Source organism: Rhipicephalus sanguineus, chromosome 7 (genome assembly GCF_013339695.2).
Source record: "Rhipicephalus sanguineus isolate Rsan-2018 chromosome 7, BIME_Rsan_1.4, whole genome shotgun sequence".
NCBI classification, from domain to species: domain Eukaryota; kingdom Metazoa; phylum Arthropoda; class Arachnida; order Ixodida; family Ixodidae; genus Rhipicephalus; species Rhipicephalus sanguineus.
The window spans coordinates 77,770,862-77,794,994 of record NC_051182.1 but is presented as its reverse complement, the minus strand read 5'-3'; the positions used below and the strand labels follow the sequence as shown (position 1 = coordinate 77,794,994).

The 24,133-nt window shown below is 44.2% G+C and overlaps 1 protein-coding gene and 1 long non-coding RNA gene across 4 annotated transcripts in view; one reads left to right on the top strand and one right to left on the bottom strand.

The window, feature by feature from the left end:
- The window catches only part of LOC119399541 (angiotensin-converting enzyme), a 65,075-nt gene that overhangs the window by 17,126 nt on the left and 23,816 nt on the right, over positions 1 to 24,133 (top strand). Inside the window, exon 3 of the mRNA XM_037666351.2 lies at positions 6,559 to 6,717. Coding sequence (XP_037522279.1) covers positions 6,559 to 6,717 — 159 coding nt within the window. The remainder of the gene's footprint in view (positions 1 to 6,558; positions 6,718 to 24,133) is intronic.
- Positions 11,472 to 23,035, bottom strand: LOC125759316 (uncharacterized). Of its 3 annotated transcripts, none has more exons than XR_007416880.1 (5): positions 22,599 to 23,035; positions 21,623 to 21,751; positions 19,778 to 19,917; positions 17,347 to 17,447; positions 11,472 to 11,597 (listed from the first exon to the last, which is right to left on the bottom strand). It is a non-coding gene; the product is annotated as an uncharacterized LOC125759316 (long non-coding RNA). The 3 variants fall into 3 exon arrangements; XR_007416881.1 differs by lacking the exon at positions 19,778 to 19,917 and adding an exon at positions 19,254 to 19,355; XR_007416882.1 differs by lacking the exon at positions 19,778 to 19,917 and adding an exon at positions 19,254 to 19,315.

The window sequence follows — 24,133 nt, the reverse complement described above, 5'->3', positions numbered from 1 at the left end:
ATGTTGCCAGTTATATAAAGACGTGTCATGAGTGTCAGATGGTGAAATCAAAATACAAACCACGCGGAAACAGAATGGTCATGCCAGAATACTCAGCGATACCATTCGAAATCGTTCACCTTGATTTCGCTGAACTTAAGAAGAAAAGCGAAGGTGTCAAACGAACCCAAGCTTTCCTGGTCGCCGTGGATGAGTGCACGCGCTTTGCGGCCGCCAAAGCGGGAAGAGAAGACGCCAACTGCGTTATAGCACTCTTAGAGAGAGAAATCTTCACGAACACCAAGATCATTGTTGCGGACAATGGACCAGCGTTTAGAAGTGAAAAGTTGCGCAATTGGGCCAAAGAAAGAAATATTACGCTTCGATATCCAGCACCTTATCATCCTGAGGCTAACTCTCTCGCCGAACGCTTGATAAGAGACCTGAAAATGTACCTCAAGTTATACCCGGAATTCAAGGGAGGCTGGAAGAGCGCTTTGGAGGCGGCAGTGTATCATCATAACAGGTCCTACACCGCTGGCATCCGGTGCAGCCCACATTTTGCCGCCTTTGGTGCGGTTCCTTGGTTACCAGCTGACGAAGAGCTGGGCTTAGTTGGCAGGATTGCTTTGAAGGAACACCCAAAGAGCCAACTACAGCAAAAGAAATACAGAAGTACCATGAAGAAGAATTTTGACCGTCGCCATAGCACAAAGATGCCAGATATCGATCCCGGGTCTATGATATTGGTTAGGAAAGGGTTGGACTCAAAAGTTCCATTCACTGGTCCGTACTTAGTTGTTAAAACGGCTAAGCAACAAGGACTTCTGAAGACATTGTATTATACTGGACCAAATGGAAGGACGGAAGAGGCGTCCGTAGGAAACGTGGTACCATATTACCAGCGCAAGGGGAATGACAGCCGGCCGGGAGAGTGTAGCGATCCACATCGCTAACGCCAGCAAGGAGGGGCCAAGGAAGAAGAAGAGGACGACAGGGTAAAAGATGTCTCAATAAACCGATGCAGTCGCATGGACTGCATAAAAACTTTACAATACTGTTGGCACATCGACCTTTTACTACAAAACAGCATAATATTCAACACTGTTTTCATTCGTAAATTCCAAATATCAGCTGGGACTCTATGATATCGGCTCAATGCCGTACAGCCGCTCATGCCCAAGTCTCAGAGTTGTAGCCACGCGCTTACAACTACACTTGCGACGATCTTTTACCAGGGCTAGCTGATGAATACCTTACGACGTTACGATCTGGCGTCCGATCGGACATGCGGTGCCGCGGCAGGCGCGGCACGTACGCCAGAAAAGCAACGCCGGTCAACATAACCACAATGCAAACGCATCTCTGGCGATTCTCGCACTTTCGCTCAACCTCGGTTGCATTTTAAAGTAACAGTGAAAAGCTTTCGACGATAAAATGCGCATCCTTGAACCTTCGTCAGCCACTTGCGCCGAGATCGGTCGCACTCAATATGACCCGTACGACTCCCAGCGAAGGTAGGCCTAGCGCACCTGCCGAGTCCGTGTGTACATGCTGTCGGCGCTTCTGGGTTTAAGGATACGCAATTCCGACGTGTAAAAATGAGTGTACAGTAGAGCTTTAGTATTGGCTAACCTGAATGAACCATTTTTTCTTGCGTATGGTGTCCGTAAAAGAAGCGATGGGCATCGTTACGACGCTGCTTTCAGCAAACACACCCCGGCAGCCACCGAAAGCCGTCGGGCGCACTCGCCGGCACTTCGCAGACAGAGACTTGTCGATTAGTACGCCTTGTTGAACTAACATGATGGCATACTTTCTCGCACGTTCAATTTGGTGTTTGCGATCGGTTATGTATGTCGTTGCACCTATCGATTCAGATGCAAATCAGTACACTGACACGGGCGCTGTGCTGATGTATCGTCGATAGCGCAAGAAAATACACGTTATTGAATGTCATTCGTGGTCGTCAGCAGTTTTCTGGGTTATGAAGACGCGAATTTTATTTGAGAAGGAAGATCGCGTCTATCTTCAGTATGCGACCCGTAAAGATGAAGTCGAGCGATGAGCTCTGTCTTGACTAGTCTTTTTACGGCCAGAGCGTTGCGGTGGAGCGTGGCGTAACGATATAAAAAAAAAGGAGCGTGGCGTAGTGGTAGAGACCTAGGCTAGGAATCTGATGGTGGCAGGTTCGATTCTTCCTGCCGGGCGTTTTTTTTTTGCAATAATGTTTTAGTGTCTACCTTATTCCAGTGGCAATTAGTTTGTGTCGTAAACTAAGTTGGCGATGCGTTAGAAGTTGCCGATGTTCGAGGCTTCGCAGCATGCCTCTGTTGGCGTTTCAGAAACCAAAGGTTCACGATCACAAAGATTTTCTTTTGTTATTACTGAAAGCTATCTATTAACTTGCACATTAAAGTGACTCTGTGGCGTCTACGCTCGGAGGATTATGGTTAAGAGACAGTTATATTTCGCTGTGCGGCGTCGGCCAGAAGCTCACGCTAGTTTGTACTCCGTCTGCTTAGGAGGGAGTTCCCAACCCTGTTCACGCTACGTAGGGGCGGGAGTTCTGTGGATTGGGAACACTATCTGAGTAGCAGAGAGTTCGCGGTCTCTTTTACTCTGCCTTCAAGGAAAGGGTAAGTTCCGCGGCTAACTCTCCACTACTCCCCCACGGCGTTAAAAACCTCTGCCGAGAGTAATACAGCCGCTCTACCCTCGCAGTACTCCCTCTACATCTGTGAGTGAGCCTAAAAGGTATTAGGAGCTGGCTCGCCAGGTTCTTAAGCGGGGGCGAAGTCCTGTGCCGTTCGCGTAACCTTAGTTCCAGAGGCGACTGCTACAGGCGCAGCTCGCGCGAAAGAGGTCATCTTGTTCTTCGAGTGCCTTGAAGATGATAATAACGCAGGCAAAACCACATATAGCATAGCCAACTGCAGCATTCGGCGCTCGCTCCACACCGATGCGTGCTCTAGTTTGATAGGAGACCGCTAGTGAGCCACAACTGCACGCTTCCTTTGTCTTTCGACAGTAGTCACTCAGTGCGCTTCGATACTAATAACATGAACGAAGGAGACAAGGCGGCGGAGCGGAGGGCTCGCGAGGCAGCAGCAGTGCAGTCTGCGGTGAGAGCTCGCGAGCCACAGTAACCCTGTGGTAAGAGCTTGCGAGGCCGCAGAGAGACGTCAGCGTTGTGCGGACCCTGAGATACAAGCCCGCGAAGCCGAAGCAGCGCGGAAGCGGCTGTAATAGAGCATCGAAGAGGTACGGCCGGGAGATGCAGCGGCCAAGCGCCGAAAGCGGTCGCTACCTGAAGTTGGTGGCACCAGCGCACGCTTCAAGTGCGATTTCCTCGGCCACAGCTGCAAGGTCTGCGACCACTTGTGGTTCAATAACAACCTGACCACAATCGCTACTATAACAACGTGTCGCGTCTTTATATGACAGTAAAGGAATTATACGGAGCATTCATGGTTTACTCGATTATCTCCGAGCCAGTTCCTCAATCATCATTCACTTCGTGGATATGGCGTGATTTTTTAATTGAGTTTTGAAGTTCGTGAAAGTGCTGAATCGGCAACAGAAGCAAAGAGCGATGATGTGATCGAGCGGGGCCTTTTGTAAAAAACGTACGTGCCGAGTTCTGGCCGGGTAACTGGAGGCGTATACGAGACGGACAACGCTGGTAGCGACACCTGATGATGCAGAGTGTACCCAGAGACCTACAAAATAACATTCCAGCGATTTGTCCGCTTACTGATTCTGTGTGAAGCATTAGCAGTGAGATAATTATCAACTTTACGTATTATCCTTGCTTTTCTTCTCCACAAGAGCAGCAACGCGACGGAGCAAACGGACAAAAATTTATTGTAGTTGGACAAAACGCCACAAGATGTCACTACGGGCTCCGCGGGTGCTGCTACTGCTGCAGCCGTCAACAACCAGGTATCCGCAAACGTTAGGAAGTCTACAGACGAACTAAGGCTCTCTACTGCCGGGATCATAATGCGTAGTGGACAGATAACTGCTTCGGCCCTATGACGTGCGCACGTGGGATTGGTATGCCTTGAGAACACGGCGTTGCCCGATATAAATACGAGTCAGTAAGTCGTACATCACGTCACTTTCATGTTACGCATAAACAGTTACAGAGCGCCAATGTTGTGATTTCATTGTTTCTTTCGTCACTTCTCAACGTGCTACTTTACAAATGATCGGAGTGAAAATGTTTCAGCACGTCTAATGCGGCGGCTGTTCGAAGCCTCACGGAACAGCCTCAGTTGAACGATGACTACAAGAACAAAATCGCGGCCACCGGCGAGATTTGCGAAGTGATTCGATCTTTTCTGACTGATTTTTCACTCCTTCCAGCTCTTTCATCCATCGCCGCAGCAGATAAACAAGGTTGTTTGACGATTTAGGAAACAGCCACTCGCAACGCTCAGCACAGCAGACGAAACAGCAGCGCTGACAACATGGCAGAAGCTGGCCAGTGACGTCACTGGATCTCGCGGTCACCCGATAGTATTTGTTAACGAGTAGGCCGACTGCCTCACGGGGCCACCGAGTGCTCTTCGAAATCGAAATTGCCTCCGGTGGTAACATACGAGCATATAATTAAACATTCGTCTCGCACTGGGCCAAATGAGTTTCGTTGCCGCTATTACTAAGTCAGTCGCCATTGGTTAAGAGCAAAAAACAGAGGTTCACAAGTCCTGTAACCACTCGTTTAACCCATTAAGGCCCAAGCAAAAACTATTCGTTGAATGTAATTGAAATTGTGCGCACTTATCTAACTACAGTAGACAAAAACATCTGGCAAGTTTCATAGCGTTACATCTATTCCTTCAGAAGTTATGATACTGTACTTTAGAAAGTACGCTGGGCTCTTGCGATAGCAATGCAAGCTGTCTCGGCACACGAATAGCCAGCATTCTTGGTCCTTGCCATACTAGTACAAAAGTTGTTTTGGCACATGCAACTTGTCCAAGCAGCGACGCATCATGCAAAGCGTTGCACCATACTTTTCGCAGCATCATTTCTATTTATCACAGACAGTGCACTTCAACCGTTTTTCAATCTTCTTGTGAAATGCCCATATGGATGGAGGGGACTGGCAGGCACACTGGACACGGAAGACCTCTTGATAGCTCTTTTGTGTACACGGCACAGGTAGTGTCTTGCAAGTGTGCAGGTGAATGACAGCAGCCGACTCATAGAGGGTCTGCTAACCTCCAGTAGGTCGGCAGATCCTCTATGCATTCAGAGCAGCAATGTTGATAATCTGTGTAAATAGGTGCTTCCATCTCATTCTCCCACGAATGAAAATTCTGAAGTTATACGCAGCTTGATTGTGGAGGTGAATCTCTCCCATGCCAATATTGCTCTAGCTGCTGACGATGTTTCGTGATGGCTCTACGTTTTTCTTTTGAGTTGATGATCATCTGCTTATAGAGCGTAGTGGCTCGACTGTGCCATAGTTCATCGCCATAGCAACTATGCTATTGTCTTTGCCCTTTACGAAAAGAAACTCGTTTCCCGGATCAAAACAGAAGCAGTCTTCCCGATTTCTTTCGTTCCATCAGGCAGAAGGCATTCATTCCCACAGCCGTCTTCCCCCTCCTCAGCCGTTTGGGAGTGACAATTACTTCACCAAGAGGCTCTCGTATATCCCTGCCGGCATCTGTTGCAGTCTCCCGAGTCTCAAATGACCGTAAAAACGGCATTCTTCTGAAGAAAATACCTGGTTTGATCTCTGAGGCAACCTACAACGCAATGCGCATGTAAGCTCTCACAAAGGCCCAGTGTACTACAAAAAGTACACCAACATTTGATTACCCCTCAGAGCAAAACAGTGCACTACAGCTGACTCTTGCGCTTCGCCGTGATTATATTGTTCCTTTTGAAGCACAACCAATCTGTTTTTTCAATATATACAGTGTGAAACCTTACATTATTTGAGAAAATGTAGTAGTCGTCACATGCGTTCGACGGGCGCTCGTTTTCCAAAAGTTTAACAACTCGCAGCACAGAAAAAATTGACCTGAGTCAATATGTTCGATTAGGAGTGTCTTGCTGCAACCTTTCGCATCAAAAATGCTAATCAGAAAAATTAGAATATTGGGTAGTGTATTTTCTATTCCAAAAAAATGAAGTGTACTTTGTAAAGTACGCTGGGCGCTAATGGGTTAATGTATGTAGCAAGCATCATTTCCCACAAGGCATGCGGATTCTAGTGTGGTGCTCATCGGTTCATAAAACGCGAAGGCTTTTGATTCTCAGTACCAGCGCTGGGAGGTAACCACTTCAATAATAATACCATTAAATCTGTCTTCCTCTGGAACGACTAAAAGTAGCAAGATTAGAGAAATAGTTCAAACAGGGGCAGGACCAGAGTAGAGCAAACACGCATTATGTCTCTTTCAACCCTGTTCTACAGCGCGCTATTCTTATAGCCATCAAAACATATAAACATGCCTATCTTGTGGTTCCATATAAAGAATTTTTCAAAGCCTGCACGGAAGATGCACTCGGTCATTTTGCTAACTTCTCCTAAATATATCTCCTCTTTTTATCTAGGTGGCCGCATCGGTTGCCTTGAGGAAGCTGCAAAAGCAAATTTCGAAGAACGTCGAACACTTCAGGTGGACAGAATTTAGAAACCCAGTGACAAAAAGAATTTTCGACAAATTGGCGGGTCTTGGCGCCTCCGTGCTGTCTCACGAAAAGGAAGACGAGGTGAATAGTCTACAAAATTACTAAGTACCTTTCTCCGCAAGTAGAAGCACATTACTGAAAACGTGCCTCCAAATGCACTATCTGCATTTCTGACGCAACATCCGTTTCTTCTTCCAGACACCTCTTTGTAATGACCTCTAAAAATGTTTTGCGCAGCGTGTACTATACTTTGTTGAAACTATTTCTCGCATCTTGCCTTTTCAAACTCAGCATTTTGTGGCGCTGTCGCTTTCTCTTTTTTTAGTTACTTTTTTCCCTCATTCTGGAATATCATCAAATCAAGCTGTACGCTTGAAGGGATAAAAAACCCATAGAACGTGGAATGTCACTGGAGTCACTGTTTCGACAAGAGAACTGGTCTTCATCATAGCAGCGAATGTCTTCCTTAGCAGCTCGCCTAGGCACACCTTGCCCACTCTCCTTCAAAATCAAAAGTGCAAGGCGGGCGAAATGTACCGAACTAATAGGGCGATCTGGGCGAGTTGGTATGGCCTCGAGGGCCACCCCAGGAAATACCGGCGCTGCTATCGCTATGGCGTGGTAAACGCCATCACGTGACTCTCCTTTGCCGCCGAAAGCTTTCGCAACGCTGCTCGCTGCATCTCATGCCCGAGGTTGAAGCTTTGTTTTTTCTTCAGCATGGTCTATTGCTCTGTGCCGCAATGCCGAAAGTATTCGACCGAGCCCGGTGTGAGTTTCCACGCATATCCCAAAGCCTAGAAGCAGCGAGGTGCGGGTTGATAAAGCTTAGAATGGGGAAGCAACCCAGCATCCATTATCGCGTGTGTAGCAAGCACTTTCGTGAAGAAGATTTTGTTTACTGCGTTGGAGCTAAAATGTTCGGCAAGTACTACGTGAGACTTTCCGTGACTGTGCACATAGGAATTTACGACGTTTATTGACGCCAGGCTGGAAAAGGCGGTGCCAGGTTCCCGAAGCAGTGCCGTCGCAAAACCTTCCTGTCCGGCCCTTGGACCGTCCAAAATACACCGAGCGTCGTCGGAAGGCGCTCGGCACAAGGGTGGCGAGAGTGACTTTGTCTCGATGTTGCTCTTTTACGCTACATATTTGGACGTGGTCGGCCTCATAGACTGCCTCTCCTTCCGTTAACAGCCGCGATGTGCTGAAGTGCTGGTAAACGAAGTCGTTGATGCCAGAGACCGGCAGAGTCACTGAAGACGAGATACGGTAATTGTAATTAGTAGTCGAACAAGCGATTCACACGTTCTGGCATGATATCACGTCAGTGAATGTACCACTCGCAGAGAAGCACACGAAGCGGAAGCGTGGATAAAGGAGACAAAAATATATGCGGTTGAAGTTCCATTTATTAAAATATATCTGTTATAAATAATCGTCCGGCAACAGTTCTGGCTAAAGGGGTAAGCCGCACGAGTAGGCGTTGGCCGCACTCACCACGAGTGTTGTGGACATTACTGTTATTACAGCAAAATAACTTATGGCTACCTTTACGAAAGATCTCGCGAACGTAATACCCAATGTCGAAGCATCGTTTGCACTCGGCCATTTGATTACGCGCTGAAAACTAGGGCAAGGCGTTGCTGTGAATTGTGCGCGGCAGTCCGCGCCGATCGAAACGGTACCTCTCGGCCGCGCAACTTCCACGCAAAAGCAATAGATAGGTGCGCGATGTCGCGCTTGCCTCAGTAAACATAAATGTACACGAGATGCGAGGATGCTTCGAGTTACAGATTATTAGGTAAATTACATAACTCACCTTTTACAAGAGTAGCCTCTTCACTTTCGGTGTCACGTACGGAGCGGTGCGCGCACTCGCTCCGCCGAGAGTGCACGACGCGACGATGGCAGCGCGTTGGCGCACGAAAAACCTTGGCTGGCAAACACACTGATTGTTCCACAGCTGATACAATCGCTTTCAACGCTTGCAAAACGAGAAAAACCGTGGCTGAACACTGGCGACGTTGAACACTCCGCGCACTCGGTACCACGTGATGCCGTTTTATACGTCACAGAGAGATTCCGGCAGACGGCGCCACGGTATGTGCTCGCCACCAATACTAACATCTTCGGGTCGTCCTACAAGCGCTCGTTTCGTTCGTTTCTTGTCCTTCGTGTGTGCCTCGCTGCGCATTTACCCTAAGAGGGGACCAGGAAGATTTTCCACAAAGAAGTAAAAAAAATAAAATTCAGTTCCACCGCAAGTGAAAGCTGTACGAACTGCGCAGCATTGATTCGCCCGTGTTTACTTTGTGCTTTTCTTGTGTTTACCTGATCTTTCCTGTTCTTCTCTTGTGATTGTCTGATATTTTATATACTTTTATGTTCTTTTCTTGTGATTATCTGATTTGCATTGCGATTATCCAGTTTCTCTACCGTGGCCTCATTTCTGCTGTTATTCTACTGTTTGCTGCTCCGAGCGCGGTGCGTCTAAATCCCGGCACAGTCGCTTCGCTGGCTCGGACAGATAGATTAGCCCTTGGGTTTCGCTGGCGCTTGCGGGCACGCAAGCGCGGGCGTTCCAAACAGGGTTGCCACTGACTTTCGAGTAAATGTCGCCAAACAACGAGCAGAAAGTCGCCAAAAGTCGCCATTTTTTTAGAAATTTCGCCAAAAAAGTCGCCGTTCTAGATGTGTGCGGCATATCCTAGTAATAGGAATTTTCACTGATGTATAACCCCGTAGAATACAGTGCCATTCAAAGCCCGTAAAGTATCTTGACATTTCTCAATGCCAGGCGCATCGCCCCTTCACCATGGGAGTGCTTGGTGTACCTGGTTCTCCGACTAGCCGCAAGATGTGCGCGGAGGCGCAAGTATGAAAGGATAAAACGCTCATGATATCCTTCCATCCCTGTCCGCTCGTTTCAAAGGCAAAAATGTGGTAAACCTTGGGCGAAAGCCGCGAAGGCGTTGTTTGTAGACAGGTTTACATCCCCTCATATGAAAAAAAAAGGATTAACAGGTTTGTTGAAAGTAATAAGACAGAATTCTTACAGGTATCGTTCATTAGTGAGTCTTGTACCTTTCAGTGTGAACTAATATGATACTGGACGCCACTGTCCCTTTCATATATAATCACTTATATCTACCCGCGTCAATCCAGTGCGTTATAATTGAACAGGTAGACATTGTAAAATGTTATATACAGGTTTTCATTGCACACGCTCACCGAGAACAGTAGAAAATGCCTGAATAAATAATTTTTTATTGCACGAACACCCGCGTATCCGCCCATCTTCGCTATACGAGCTCGATTAGGGGATACTGCAGCGGTGAATAGGTCGCCAAGCTATTCAGAATAGTTGGAGCTTTGGCGGAACAAATGGCCGGAACACACGACCAACCCGTCATCTAGCCCCTTCAGAAGCGAAACTTTACACTGCAAAAAATCTGGCCCCTAAACACGGACAAAGCTGAAGGTATAGCGGTGCCGAGCACTTTTCCGCGATCCGAATTAAACGATTTCTCTAAAAAGGAGTCTTCTTACGAAGTGCTTTCGTTACCACAGATAAAACAAAGCACTCCGTCACTTTGTTTGAACGAGAACACTGTTCCGTGACCAGAATAAAACAATTTCCTTGAAAGAAGGTCTTCTTACGTACCTCCTACGTTAAGATACTAAAGAATGGTCTGCCTGTACTGTCCAATATAATACGGCACATTTGCCTTAATGCAAAATAATGGTTTTGTACCACAACTGCACCATAAAATCCCATAGAAGCTTTGCCACCTATGCAGGTGGCAGTCTCGGTATACGCTGGCAACAAGTGAGCGGAGGTCGACCAGTCCACTAGCCACATACGTCCACGTACACGTTCGGTATGGGTCTGTGGTTGTTGTTTCAAGCTGATGCTTCATGACGCATGAACCATAATTCCAATAGCTTTCCTCCACCTTTGCTCCTGAGCCAGCATCGTCGCATTGTTAAGGTCAAAGCTATAACCTGTCGTCTAGCAGTATTCAACAAGCTGTCTTAAAATGCGCTCCATGGGTGGCTTTAGCAACATTCCCACTTTGTGTTCTTTGAACGTCTTTGGCATTTTCCTGCCCGATTCGCCGATGTAAGTGGTGTCGTGAACCCCACAACGTACTCTGTAGAGTACCCTGCTCTAATCATCCGCAGGTGTGCGGTCTTTGGGCTTTGTGAACACATGTCCTAAGGACAAGGTATACACAAACACCGCCGAAGATTAGAGCGGGATCATCTACAAAGTACAATGTGGGGATCGCAACACAACTTGCATAGGCGAAATGGGTTGAAGAAGGTAATCGAAGGTTAAAGAACACAAAGAGGATGTTGCGAAAACAACCCATGCAACATGTTCTAAGACGGAGCTTGTTGAACGCTGCTGAATGACAAGGCATAACTTTGACCTAATCAATTCGACGATGCTACCTCGTGTACAAAGGTCGGAGGAAAAGAAAAATTTTGGAATCATGGTTCATTCATCACGGCGCATTGGCTTGCAACAACAGCGGCCCTCTACTAGATGTTTACAAGGAAATGTGCGACTAATGGACTGGTCAAACTCCGCTTATATTTGGCAGCGTATACTGAGAATGTCGCCTGCATAGGTGGCAAAACTTTCATGTCATTTTGTTAATAATAGTTGTGTTAAGTCAAAGTAAACATTTTACAATCAAGCTACACATCCCGAGCTGGTAGATGTGGGGGTAGCATGTCATGTGTAGATGCACTGTATTGTGTGAACTTGCTGATGACGGAAGCATACCTGCTGCTTCATGCCAAATAAACAGTGAAGTACACTACTCTATGCTTCTTTAAATGCCACTTTGGCAGATGTATTCAGGAACATATTTGTCAAAAGTGTTGCAAGCCCGCTTATGAAACTGTGTGCACGGCCCATGGACAGCTCCACTTCGCTCCTTTCTGTACGTCTGAAAAGGAAGTGAAAGAAAACACCTAGAGCAACAGCAATGTTCAGAATTTATACACATTTAAACATTGCCATGGTGCGTGTGCACGTGGCCTCCCTTAGCATCACTGTTTCAGAAATCAAAAAAGCAGAAACGGTATTTTGCAGATATTTCTGGACTCGTTCTGATTATATGAAGAACAAGCAGCATGATTTCACGAAGACTTATTGCTATAGTACACAAGAATTCAGGGTTAAACACACTACGTTCTAATTGCAAGAGTATTTATTTACGTGCATTACCAATTCTATTCAATTATTGTCATGATGTTGAAGCAGAAGTCTTAACAGTTACAATTTTTGTACTTAATGCTGCCGAGAGTTATGTGGGTGAAGAAATGAAGAATTGCGCATGTGTAAAATGGAATCAGCTCGCACAAGGCGAGGCAAATTGTAGACCACTGCGAAGGGCTACTGCTGCAGTGCACATATAATAAGGCTGAAGATGACAAAGATTAAAGCGTAAACGTAAAGGATGAGAATTAAATTGAGAAGCAAGGCTTGCTGTCAATAGCTCTTGAATTCTATCAGAAAACAACATGACAGTTGTATATCCTGTACATCTTAACGCGACAAAAGTTGAGCTGAAGATGGCGGCTTGAATGAATGTCAAACCATTGAACAAAGCATGTTGTTGGAGCCAATGTTTCAACAAAGTGATGTGTCTAAGTTGTTGCAGCAACCTTGATGCAATTCGTTGCCCCTCTAAAGACGAGTCCTCTTGTTGAATCACTAGCTCCAACAACATTCGTTGTTCAACAATTATTTCATGAGCTGTACATCTTGTTACATTCATTACAAACCTCTACTGTACCAAATGCTATTATGGCAATGATAGTGGGTGCAATGCTCAAGCTGCAGTGTCATAAGCAGGTGACCGGCTATTCAACTCTTTAAATATACCAGATCCATAAAGACTGCAAACCATGAGGCAAGCACAACACAAAGAACAAGCGTAAGGAAATTGAAAGAGGTTAACTTTAATAAACGAGGTATGGAATTAATCATCCCCATTTTAAGTATAAAAGGTGGTTTTTTAGCGAACTCCTTTGCCGTTGAAAAAGATCATGCTGCTAAAAAGATCATACCTGTAGTCAAGTGATAATTTCCAGGACGAAATTTCGTGATGCTGAGAGCATGCATTAAACTTTATGCACGATAAGCGTTAGGTGCAATGTCAGAGAGGTGGAGATGATTTAATGGATAGCAAATACTAAAAATGAAAAGCTGTGAGTAACTATTGCAAGAATAAGGACGAAGTAAGGAGGGAAGCATATGATAAGCTAGTGCAATGTCTGAAGCGAGTTAATCTTGTCTTAGAATATGCAGTCATAAAGTGAGATCCAGTAAGTAGGCGTCACATGCACTGGTTGTGAGAGAGATATGGAAATGACGGACCACCTTTTAAATAAATGTAAAAATGTCCACCCATGTGCTATTGGGAACTAGCTCTCATGAAGCCCTAGGCTTAGAGAAAGCTTGATAAAGATGAACACATCCACAAGAGAAATCAGTAAAAGACAGATGGAGGATTGGTAGTGGAAAAGCAGCGAGAACAGCCAAAAACAAACTTGCAGGGTCTTTATGTACAATGCCGAAAAATAAGTTACCTATTATAAGTTTTTTTAAGGAAAGAAATTTAATTCAGGTAGGAAAGGCATTAAGCCAGTTCAAAAATTGAGCTTGGCCACTTGCATGTCAATGCTTCGCTTTAAAGGGAACACACATAGCATCCATCCATCTACAGATGTGAAACTGCGTCATGCAAGATAACTTATACAAAATTATTGCTTTGAGCAATTAGAGCAAAATATTTCAGGAGAGCACCTAACTTGGCTGGTTAGTACATGATTACAACGGGAACAAACAGCGCTGGGCACGGGACGGAAAAAACGGTAGACGAGGGCGACAGCACCCTCGTCTATTGTTCTTTCTTCATCGCATGTCCAGCGCTGTTTGTTCCCGTTTTAATGCAGAATATTTCTTTCTTTAATCTGAGGGTGGCAGTGTTTCATGGCTAAAATAGTTTACTAATTTGCATTTCAAATTACATTTTTTCAGCCATAAGGAAACACTGCAAAATGCTGAAGTGCTAATGTTAACATTTATCAGGAGAAAGACTAAATCTTTCGTATGGATACCGAAGGTTGATTTCTAAAGTTCATTGCCTTTGTATTTTGTGCTGTTCCCTTATCATTTTCCTTAAGACTGTTGTATAGATGTTCTTGGTTTATCTTGTGTTTTGTATATGTTATGCTCCTGTTTTTGCTTAGCAAGATCATTTTATGTGTAACTTATCCCTGTAGCCCACTTTGCAATACTGCTTACTGGTGTCAGCAGTATTGTCAAGTAATAAATAAATAAGTAAATAGATATCCACTTTGTCATAAAACTACTATGAAAACAAAATAATCAGAAACGTTCCACCCAAACTGTAACAGTCGGAAAAAAAAGCTTTTGACCCATATTGCAGCTTAGCTTTTGCTATGTAGCATTCCAAACAGAAATGTCGCCAAGACATTATTGTGTGGTATACTTTGCTGGCAATTTATATTCCATTTAAAAAAATATATACTGCTTGGTTGTAAGCAAGGAAAAATTTACTGAAGTGAATAATCCCTAGCCTGCACAGTCTCATTCCTTGACCTTCGCTGCACAGCACATTGGCACAGGATTCACGCGGGTGCCCCTGTGCTCATATAGTGCAAGTCTAAATGTTGCAGATTTAAGCAATACTTCTGTCTGAAATACCATGCAAGAACAATTATGTGCTGTGCAGTGAAGGCAAAGCTCCAAGAAACTTCCCACAGCCTTGTTATTTTTCATTTGAAAAAATTATTTTTCGCTTGAAGATAATATTACACCTTAAAAACTTTGTCTAAATTATCGCACAAGGAAAGCACACTATGATGTGTAGGCAACATTTTAGCTGGGATTGCTACACAGTGAAAGAGATCCCGCAATATGGGTTCAAACACTACTTCTTCCAAGTGTCAATTTTGAAGACATTTTTGCTTCTTTTTGCCAGCAGCATTTTCAACCCTTGGTATATGCACTGAACACATACTGTGAATATACTTCACATGAAACATTCAGTCTTTTTTACAATATACTTAAAAATGGTGCATTTTGCAATGTTTCCTCACGACTGCAAATAGCATAAATTGAAATCAACATAAATTCGACTATCATAGTCATGAAAGATTGGTGACTATGTTAAAGAAACAAATGCTTTGTAGTAATAGCTCGACGCAATAACCATGTGTCAATTTGCCTGACACAGCTTCATTTCTGCATGCGAAGTTTGAAAGGTCTTTGCTGCATCATGCAATTCTTTCCCCGAAAATAACGCTTGAATGACTACTTCCCACACTGAAACATAACAGCACCAGTTTTACAAAATATTGGAAATGGTCAAAAAACGACCTGGCACACTGGCGTGAAATGACCCAAATAGGTACTAAAATAAAACAGTGTGCACTGTCAGACACTAAAATGAAGCACTAATCTGCTTGTATTGCTAATTACTTCAAAACCCTGCTCTGAAGAAGTTGATTGCGAAAAATTTACTTTAACCTCTGACCTATTTTTATCTATCTCTAGTATAATGACTCCTAACCTTGGGCACACACACAAAGGCACAAAGCATTTCATATGGTTCAATGCCTTCGAACAGTACGGAAGGTCATATGTTAAGAAATAGCGTAAAATCTGGACTAATTTTAACCAGCTATGGTTTTATAACATGCAAACATAGAGAAATACACAATAGTTTAGTAACTCGCCCCCTCTAAAAGTGTTGCTGTCAGAGCTCCAAATTCCATTCACGAGCTATACTGGCTAAAATATTAAAACACAGCTGAATTTCCATCTCAATGGTGGATGCACACAAGTCTACAATAATTTAGTAACTCGCCCCCTATAAAAGTGTTGCTGTCACAGCTCCAAATTCCATTCACGAGCTATACTGGCTAAAATATTAAAACACAGCTGCATTTCCATCTCAATGGTGGATACACACAACTATACAATAATTTAGTAACTCGCCCCCTCTAAAAGTGTCGCTGTCACACCTCCAAATTCTATTCACGAGCTATACTGGCTAAAATATTAAAACACAGCTGCATTTCCATCTCAATGGTGGATACACACAAGTCTACAATAATTTAGTAACTCGCCCCCTCTAAAAGTGTTGCTGTCACACCTCCAAATTCTATTCACGAGCTATACTGGCTAAAATATTAAAACACAGCTGCATTTCCATCTCAATGGCGGATACACACAAGTATACAATAATTTAGTAACTCGCCCCCTCTAAAAGTGTTGCTGTCACACCTCCAAATTCTATTCACGAGCTATACTGGCTAAAATATTAAAACACAGCTGCATTTCCATCTCAATGGTGGATACACACAAGTATACAATAATTTAGTAACTCGCCCCCTCTAAAAGTGTTGCTGTCACACCTCCAAATTCTATTCACGAGCTATACTGGCTAAAATATTAAAACACAGCTGCATTTCCATCTCAATGGTGGATACACATAAGTATACAATAATTTAGTAACTCGCCCCCTCTAAAAGTGTTGCTGTCACACCTCCAAATTCTATTCACGAGCTATACTGGCTAAAATATTAAAACACAGCTGCATTTCTATCTCAATAGTGGATACACACAAGTATACAATAATTTAGTAACTCGCCCCCTCTAAAAGTGTTGCTGTCACACCTCCAAATTCTATTCACGAGCTATACTGGCTAAAATATTAAAACACAGCTGCATTTCCATCTCAATGGTGGATACACACAAGTATACAATAATTTAGTAACTCGCCCCTCTAAAAGTGTTGCTGTCACACCTCCAAATTCTATTCACGAGCTATACTGGCTAAAATATTAAAACACAGCTGCATTTCCATCTCAGTGGTGGATACACACAAGTATACAATAATTTAGTAACTCGCCCCCTCTAAAAGTGTTGCTGTCACACCTCCAAATTCTATTCACGAGCTATACTGGCTAAAATATTAAAACACAGCTGCATTTCCATCTCAATGGTGGATACACACAAGTCTACACGAACATGCATGCACTTTAATAATAATAATATCTGGGGTTTAACGTCCCAAAACCACTATATGATTATGAGAGACGCCGTAGTGGAGGGCTCCGGAAATTTCGACCACCTGGGGTTCTTTAACGTGCACCTAAATCTAACTACACGGGCCTCAAACATTTTCGCCTCCATCGAAAATGCAGCCACCGCAGCCGGGATTCGATCAGGCATGCACTTTAGATTGACTTCACAAGCCAGATATCCGGTAATCCTGCTGTTGGAGAACGTTACCAAGTGTATGAGCTGGACTACTACATAAGCTAAAATGGATGCTTGTGTGTGTTGGCATGACAGAGCGTAAACAAAGCAGTGCAGAAGACTGAGCACACGAGCACAGCACTGTTTGTGTCTTCCTTTTTCTTGTGCTCCGTCTATTGCGTTTTTTTACACTAATGCATTAATTGTGGAAACAACTGGCTGCCACAATTTGGTCATTTAGGTCGAACTTTTTGGGCCTTGTACCAGACTAAAGAGCTCTGTTGTGAAAGCAACAGGGTGTAACAATATTGCACTACAAATCAGGGAATACAAAGCATCGATAAGAATGTTCAGCCAAAATAAAAGGCTTCAGCAAAATGTTTAAGGCACATACTCACAGGTTAATGCTCATTCACAGCTTCTACGGCAGCCCCATGATTTCTGTGCGTCCATCTGTGCGTGCCTTCCTTCCGCCTTTGGGCAAGTTCGTGTAGAATGTCTGCCAGGAAAACAAAAACATCAGAAACAAGTCTACTTTTTTTAGCATGCCTCACATAACCCAAATTAACTTTTCTCTCCCCATAAGGTAGCTGTTTAAAAAGCATCCAAACAGCCGCTGCTTTGTCTATGTATAGCTCATAACCAATTAGTAGCATCCAACACGACACCTGGTCATTGTCAAAGCATACGAGACAAGAAACTGAGACAAGTATAAGCAAAGAGCAAGCGGCTATATTTCGCCATTATATCGTTTCCTAATCCAGCCCGATGCATTCATCGCTTAAATTTAATTTACACTGCTATATTGGTGTTCGCCCTAAACTTACTTTCCAAATAACTCACTAGATAACCTATTTCTCTTACGCACTATATGAATACATGTTAAAAAGATGGGGCATGCAAACATGGACACAAGAGAGTCAAGACACCTAAAACGCTGAGATCACTAACTGGAGGCTCATCACCTAATCTACCTTTACATTGTCGAGAGCGTAAATCCACGCCAAAATTCGATGAATGCAGTTTTGTACAAGCACATGAATGAAGAAATGCGTCCAATTGTCGAGGCCTGGCATATCAATAATGGCAGTGCACGAGAGAGCGAACCGTCGATTAACTAGCAGAAAGAAGAAAATCAAATGCTTGAGCAATTATCTCTCACGTAGACTATCGCGCATGACAGATTGATAGGTATCGCCTCTTGCCTGGGCATGCACAGATAAGTTTCTGTGTCTACTTTATTTTGTGCCACTGTCCACCTTTCCAGTTGGCGTTAGTGGTGTCTTGGTTTCTCTCTTGTGTCCATGTTTGCATGCCCTGCCTTTTTAACATGAATACCTACCAACCAGCTCAGCTGTCTGTTATACTAAATATGTATACAATCTAGAATTACCACTCTGTCCACTTGCTGATGTAATAATAACAATGGGGTTCTGTATGTAAACGTGAAATTAAAAGCACAGGAACCTCTACGATTTGCACCTCCACCGAAAGTGCAACCACTCCATCAAGGATCGAACTCGCACAGTTCGGATCAGCAGCTGACCATTATAACCACTGTATTGCAGCGGGGGATGTTCACTTGGTAATGTAGGTTAATGTTAAGGATTATGGAAAGAGCTGTAGGTTGAAGAAAGACATGCAATTAAGCAAGGAGCTGTAGACATTATGCAGTTTAGATATTTCTGTAATCCAAAGGGCTCGTGCTCAGGGCATGCACCTAAGGAACTCCTGTTCAGCGTCTCTTTTCGAACCAAAGCTTAGCAGAATTGATGTTCCTGTCTAGATATGCCCCTGAGAACCACAGTTAAATAGCTGCAAAGTAAACACTAGAAGACAGAAAAAATCCATCACTTGTATGATATTAAACACATCAAGATGCAAATACACCAAACACCCTGGACTGTGAAACGCATTGATTGAAAAGATATCAGTTAAACAAAGCAGCATAGCAATGAACTTCCATGTAGCTGCCACACGGCAAAAAGCAGGTGGCTCTGGTGCCATGAAAAATCTATAACAACACTTGTTGAATATAGCAGGATGTTTTGTATGATAAATGTATAAATTACCACTCACAGAAGCTGACATGCTATTTTAAAAATCAGCATTGCAAAAAATAAAGCAAGAAAACCACGTGACGTGTGAATTTACCATTCATAATTTAAGGCTAAAGGGCCCCTAAACAACCCCGGAGTCTAAAATTTGTGACAACTGCACGCTTGTACAACGTGAACATGTTGTCACATTAATTTTTTGATTAAGTGGTGTAATAATGAAGCCACAGGGGACAGAACAAACATACCAGCTGGTTTCAGTTTCTCGCTCAGCCTGACCATCCTGAAGAGGGGCTTCCTCGGTGTGCCACTGTGCCAGAGCGGTGCGGTGAGGAAGCACAGTCAAAGCACTGGCGAGATAAACCAATTCGCAACACTTGTGACAACCACAGATACTGCATCATCACAAAGCCAAAATGCCGTTTCGTATTGCAGAGGACTATTCAGCAGTCAGCGTTACTTAATGTTGCTCATAGGCAACATTACACCACTTCGCTAGCAAAGAGGACTGGTCAAGCGCTGAAGAGGAGGTGCGGTTATTGTTTTTAGAAGTGGAGTGTCTGACATTCGCACAATGTGATTCCTGCGGCCCTCTGTACGAATTAGCGAGCTTGTTTGGGAGGTGTAAAAAAAAAGTCGGAGCCTGCTGACTGGCTCTTTAAGAGAATGTAAATATACACTAGAAGGAAGTACACTTGTAGACATATTACGATAAGCTATAAAAAACAGGCAATAATATGCTCAATCCATGCAGCATAGGGATGTCTCACACCTTTGCAAGAACTTTACTATGGTGGCTGCATGTTTGTGTAGGCCAGAAGCAGCAGGCACGTGGCTTCCATGAGTTTGACCCGTTCGTTGAAGGGAAACTGCTGCTCACATCCTTGTAGCACTGCCTTTTGAAGATGCTTCCTGCGATAACAAAATGACCACAACACAATTATGGTCTGCAAATATCGACAGATGACCTACATTGCTGCCCTTTCTCATTAAATTCAGCTCTAGACTAAACACTGCAATAGTGGCATCCTCCTACATTACAGCATCATACTGCTTTCCTTGGCCTGGTTTTTCGTTCAATAATTGTTTTCACCCATAACAGAATGTAGCACTAGTAAAGATTCGGTTGGGGAGGGTGCAGTCGTAAAGTGTTTATGCAAAGTAAGAATATGAAAAAAAAACAATGGCATAATTTCACATGAGATATAACAATTATCATAATTCATGTAATGTCAGACACCAAGAACTGTTTCATTGAGCAAGTTTTGACCTTAAGCTATCACAAAACAATGCCCTTTATGGAAAGTGGGATTTGCAGAGTGAACTCTGATGATGAAATTGGCTGCCTTTACTGGCTCTGTAGCTGCAAGTGCATTGCTAAAGCCGCTTGAATGCACTTAACAAGCCTCTGTAATGGTATTGACAAATCTACAGAGAAGACAAACTCATTCGTTCTCACTTAGCTGCCATCACAGCAATACGTTGCTTTGTGTCAGGTTTCCTGGTATGCAGAATGCACAAACTTGGTGGCCGTGCCATACCACAGTAAACATGATCGACAGCTGCTCCAACTGCGTAAGTAGCTGGAAAGTGCTAAATTACACAATCAGCTGTACCATGCACACATAATGTAAATTCTAGCAGTGGCAACATTTCGCACCTCATAATAGCCTATGGGCATTGTACTCGTTGATGCTGCCAGCTGCATTCCCTGTTTTCATTTCTAGCATGCACAGCACATGCACACAAAGCACCCAATAACTGTGGGAAGCAGAATAGATCGTCCGAGGTAATCAATAAAATTGATTGACAAGAATTCCACACATCACTCAAGCCTGTTGTTTAGCATAAGTGATGAGAATGTGCAGCCAAATGTACACAGCAAATTCAGTATTGGCCTTGAAGAATTGCAAGATAGGTTGAAGCTTTCCAGAAACAAACCGTATACAGTAAAGTCTGTCCCAGATACTGAAATCATGAAGTTATAAATTTTAAAGTGGGCCGCTATATTCTTCAGGCACCATGCATTGCATTTATGAAAACGCTAACATCCCTGTACAACAATGCGTGCTGCAAGAAGTCATAAACCTTAATATTTTTGGCACAATGCCATTTCCCAGTACCACGTTTTACAGAAAGGCAACATTTTCCTTTTCAAAACTAAGCCATGTTCCCAGGCAAAATGCACTGTCCATGGTGACAAACATGGAGTACGCTCTTCTATACAGCTTAGCTGGTTTACTGGAACTAAAAGCTACGGTAACACTGTCTTAATTGAACTGGCTAGCAAGAGCCTTCTCGCTGCTGTTTATGTGAAGTAATTTCACCTTGGCGGAACGTCACAAGAGTAAGTGGCACATAATAATGAGTGCGAAAACACAGTAACAGGTTGTGCAACGGCTACCAGGTATGCCCATTCGTGGAAACTGTGGGCTCTTCCCCCAAATGAACCAGTTGGAAATAACCCTTTTGCATGAATAAATTTAAGTTGGTTGCTGGCATACATAACATTGTTACTCTGCATTTCCATCTCAATTATCTAGCGCTCATTGTTTCCCTTCGACATGACTAGCTCAAAACAAGATTCTTCTTCATTAAATGGAACTTTGTACATTACCTTTACGTTGGCTACAGATGCTTATTTCTTCTGCCTGAATAAGCACCTCCTATAGCACACTTGCCTCAGCCACCTTCTGGACTGCATGGTCAGCACTCCACTGTTTGTTGTGGCACTGCTGTTTGCTACCTGCAGTACGTTGCAAAAAACTTCAGCATTAAAAAAAAAAGGTTAAGAAAAGCCGAACCAGGTGTGCCAGCAGCACCTTGCCCTTTGAAGAGGGAGGAAGTGCTCTGATAAATGGCTAATTCAAGACAAGCGTTCTTCACAAGCTATTATTATGCGATGAGAGGTGGGACTTCAATACACGGACGCACATATAGTTCTAAAAGCAATTGAAATTCAGCTGAAAGTACGGCTTGTCAAATTAGGTCAACGTGCATAAAGGATAAAAATGGGGCAAACCAACTGAACAAAATACAATGTCATGCTGCAGAAATTGCATTTTTAGCAAATCTATGTTATCTATTGCTTGAAAGATGATAAGCAATGTCCAAGAATGCTAACCTAAACGCTTTTGAGGGTCACGTTACTTAATGACAAATAAAATGCACGCCTAAAGAAAACATCCCTAAATACACTTTATTTCTCGCACTGTACCGATTCACGATTCACACGGTGGCTGATGATTATTCCTTCAGAGCTCGTGCGAACGAAATGGATGTTGAAGCTTTGGTTTCACGGCGTTACTCGAAGTAATTTGTCAAGAGACATGCATAAAACGCATGACAATGGTGAGCCTGACAAAAATGTTGTCTCCTTTCAGCAAATATTAGCGTAGAGCAGTGCGTGCAAGCGAGCTAATTACCAAAACTTCATAACACTACCGACTACGTTCTTGACAAATGTCATGCGCGAGCACAATCCTCACAACTACAACCGCATACACTACCAACACGTTATGCGATTTTCTTCGGCGACAAGGCGTACTACAATAACAATAACTCACAATGTACGAAGCGTAACGTTCACTTACCTCTGGCAATAAAAAATACGCTGGCAGCGTACACTGCTGGATGACCGCCGGTTTTCAATGGTGCGCCAAGCGAGGAATCGCCGAGCTACCGGCCGTCCCCGAGCGTAAAGGCATTTTCCAGGGCCACAGAACGCGTCGTCGACAAAGGATTGCGGCGCTGCTACTCACTGACGTGCGGAAACATTTGAAGAAGGTGTTCTTCAAAACTATGAATCGCGTCCGTCGGTCACACCGAACAAAGCAGTCGCAGAGATTGAAGTCGCACGGTCGGCATCTGGTGACTATTTGCCTGGTACCGCGTATAGTTGCGCTTACGTCAGTAACCACGAAATACAACACACAATACACACAATGCGAGGCAGCGCGTTAAAAGTCGACCGCACAAACAGAACTCGGCACGACGATCACACGAACGCAGAACTATACGGGCTAGGAAGGTCTCCTTAGTGTCGTGAGCGCGCCTGCCAGGTGGAAAGATGCGCGATCCAGCGTGCAGACGGCGCTGCCGCTCGCTGGCGTGCTTTCGCGCGTGCGAGCCTGCGCTCTGTGGAGTTTCCCGTTGAAACCAAGCTTTGTAGTTGCGGTATAAGCTCGTTGTGTAGGCCACACATGGCGCTGATAAATTGTAAAACGAAGAAAAGAAAACTCTGGAGACTATGCGGGCAGATTAGCTTCTTCTGAACGGCACATGCTGGCGTAGAGAACAAACATGTAGGAGCAGTGCCTAGTAGGAGATTCGGGGTTTCCGTTCTAGTTGATCAACATTCTTTTTCACGCAGTAATGTTTGAGTACAATGATTGAAATATTCATTGACAATTATAGCGGTTATATCAAGAACAAAAATAAAATGAACAGTGAATGAGACGCAAAGACAGATATTTTCGCGCAGAATGTGAGTAAACAGTGAAAGGAAAAGATAGGTGCATATAAAAAGGAAAAATAATTAATTAAAAGTAAGAATCAGCGAACAGTCAAATGAAATTTATGTACACATGAGGGACCTCCCTTGATGTTTCACGCCCACTCTTGCAGGCATACTGGATCCGTAGAAGCTCTGAATGAGAATCGATGCCTTTTCATTGCACGAGTTCTTTTGCATAACGTCATGAAACAGGCTGTCTTTTTCTTTTTAGGCATGTTGCGTTGGAGAGGCTAGAAAGATTTGCAGTCGCACGCGAGCATGCACGAACCTCTCAAGACGCAGCTCGGAATGAAATTGCAACAACCACGAAAATTCCAGGGTCGGATCTAAGAGGAACAGGGTACCCATAAGCGTGCGCAGGGTTCCCCTTCAGGGGGGGCGAAGGTTCGTCGCAGCGCCCCCCTCCCTATTATGTCAATGTATGCGGCTGCCTTTGCGCCCCTCTTCTCGCCCCCCCCCCTACAATGTATAGGGCTGACTTTGCGCCCCCCCTTCTCGGCCCCTTGCCCCCCCCCCCTGCGCATGCCTATGAGGGTACCGGTGCCCTTACCCCCTCCCCCCTTTAATTTTCGACGACCGTAGCGGCGGCCGCTACGAGTCGCTGCGAGCGCC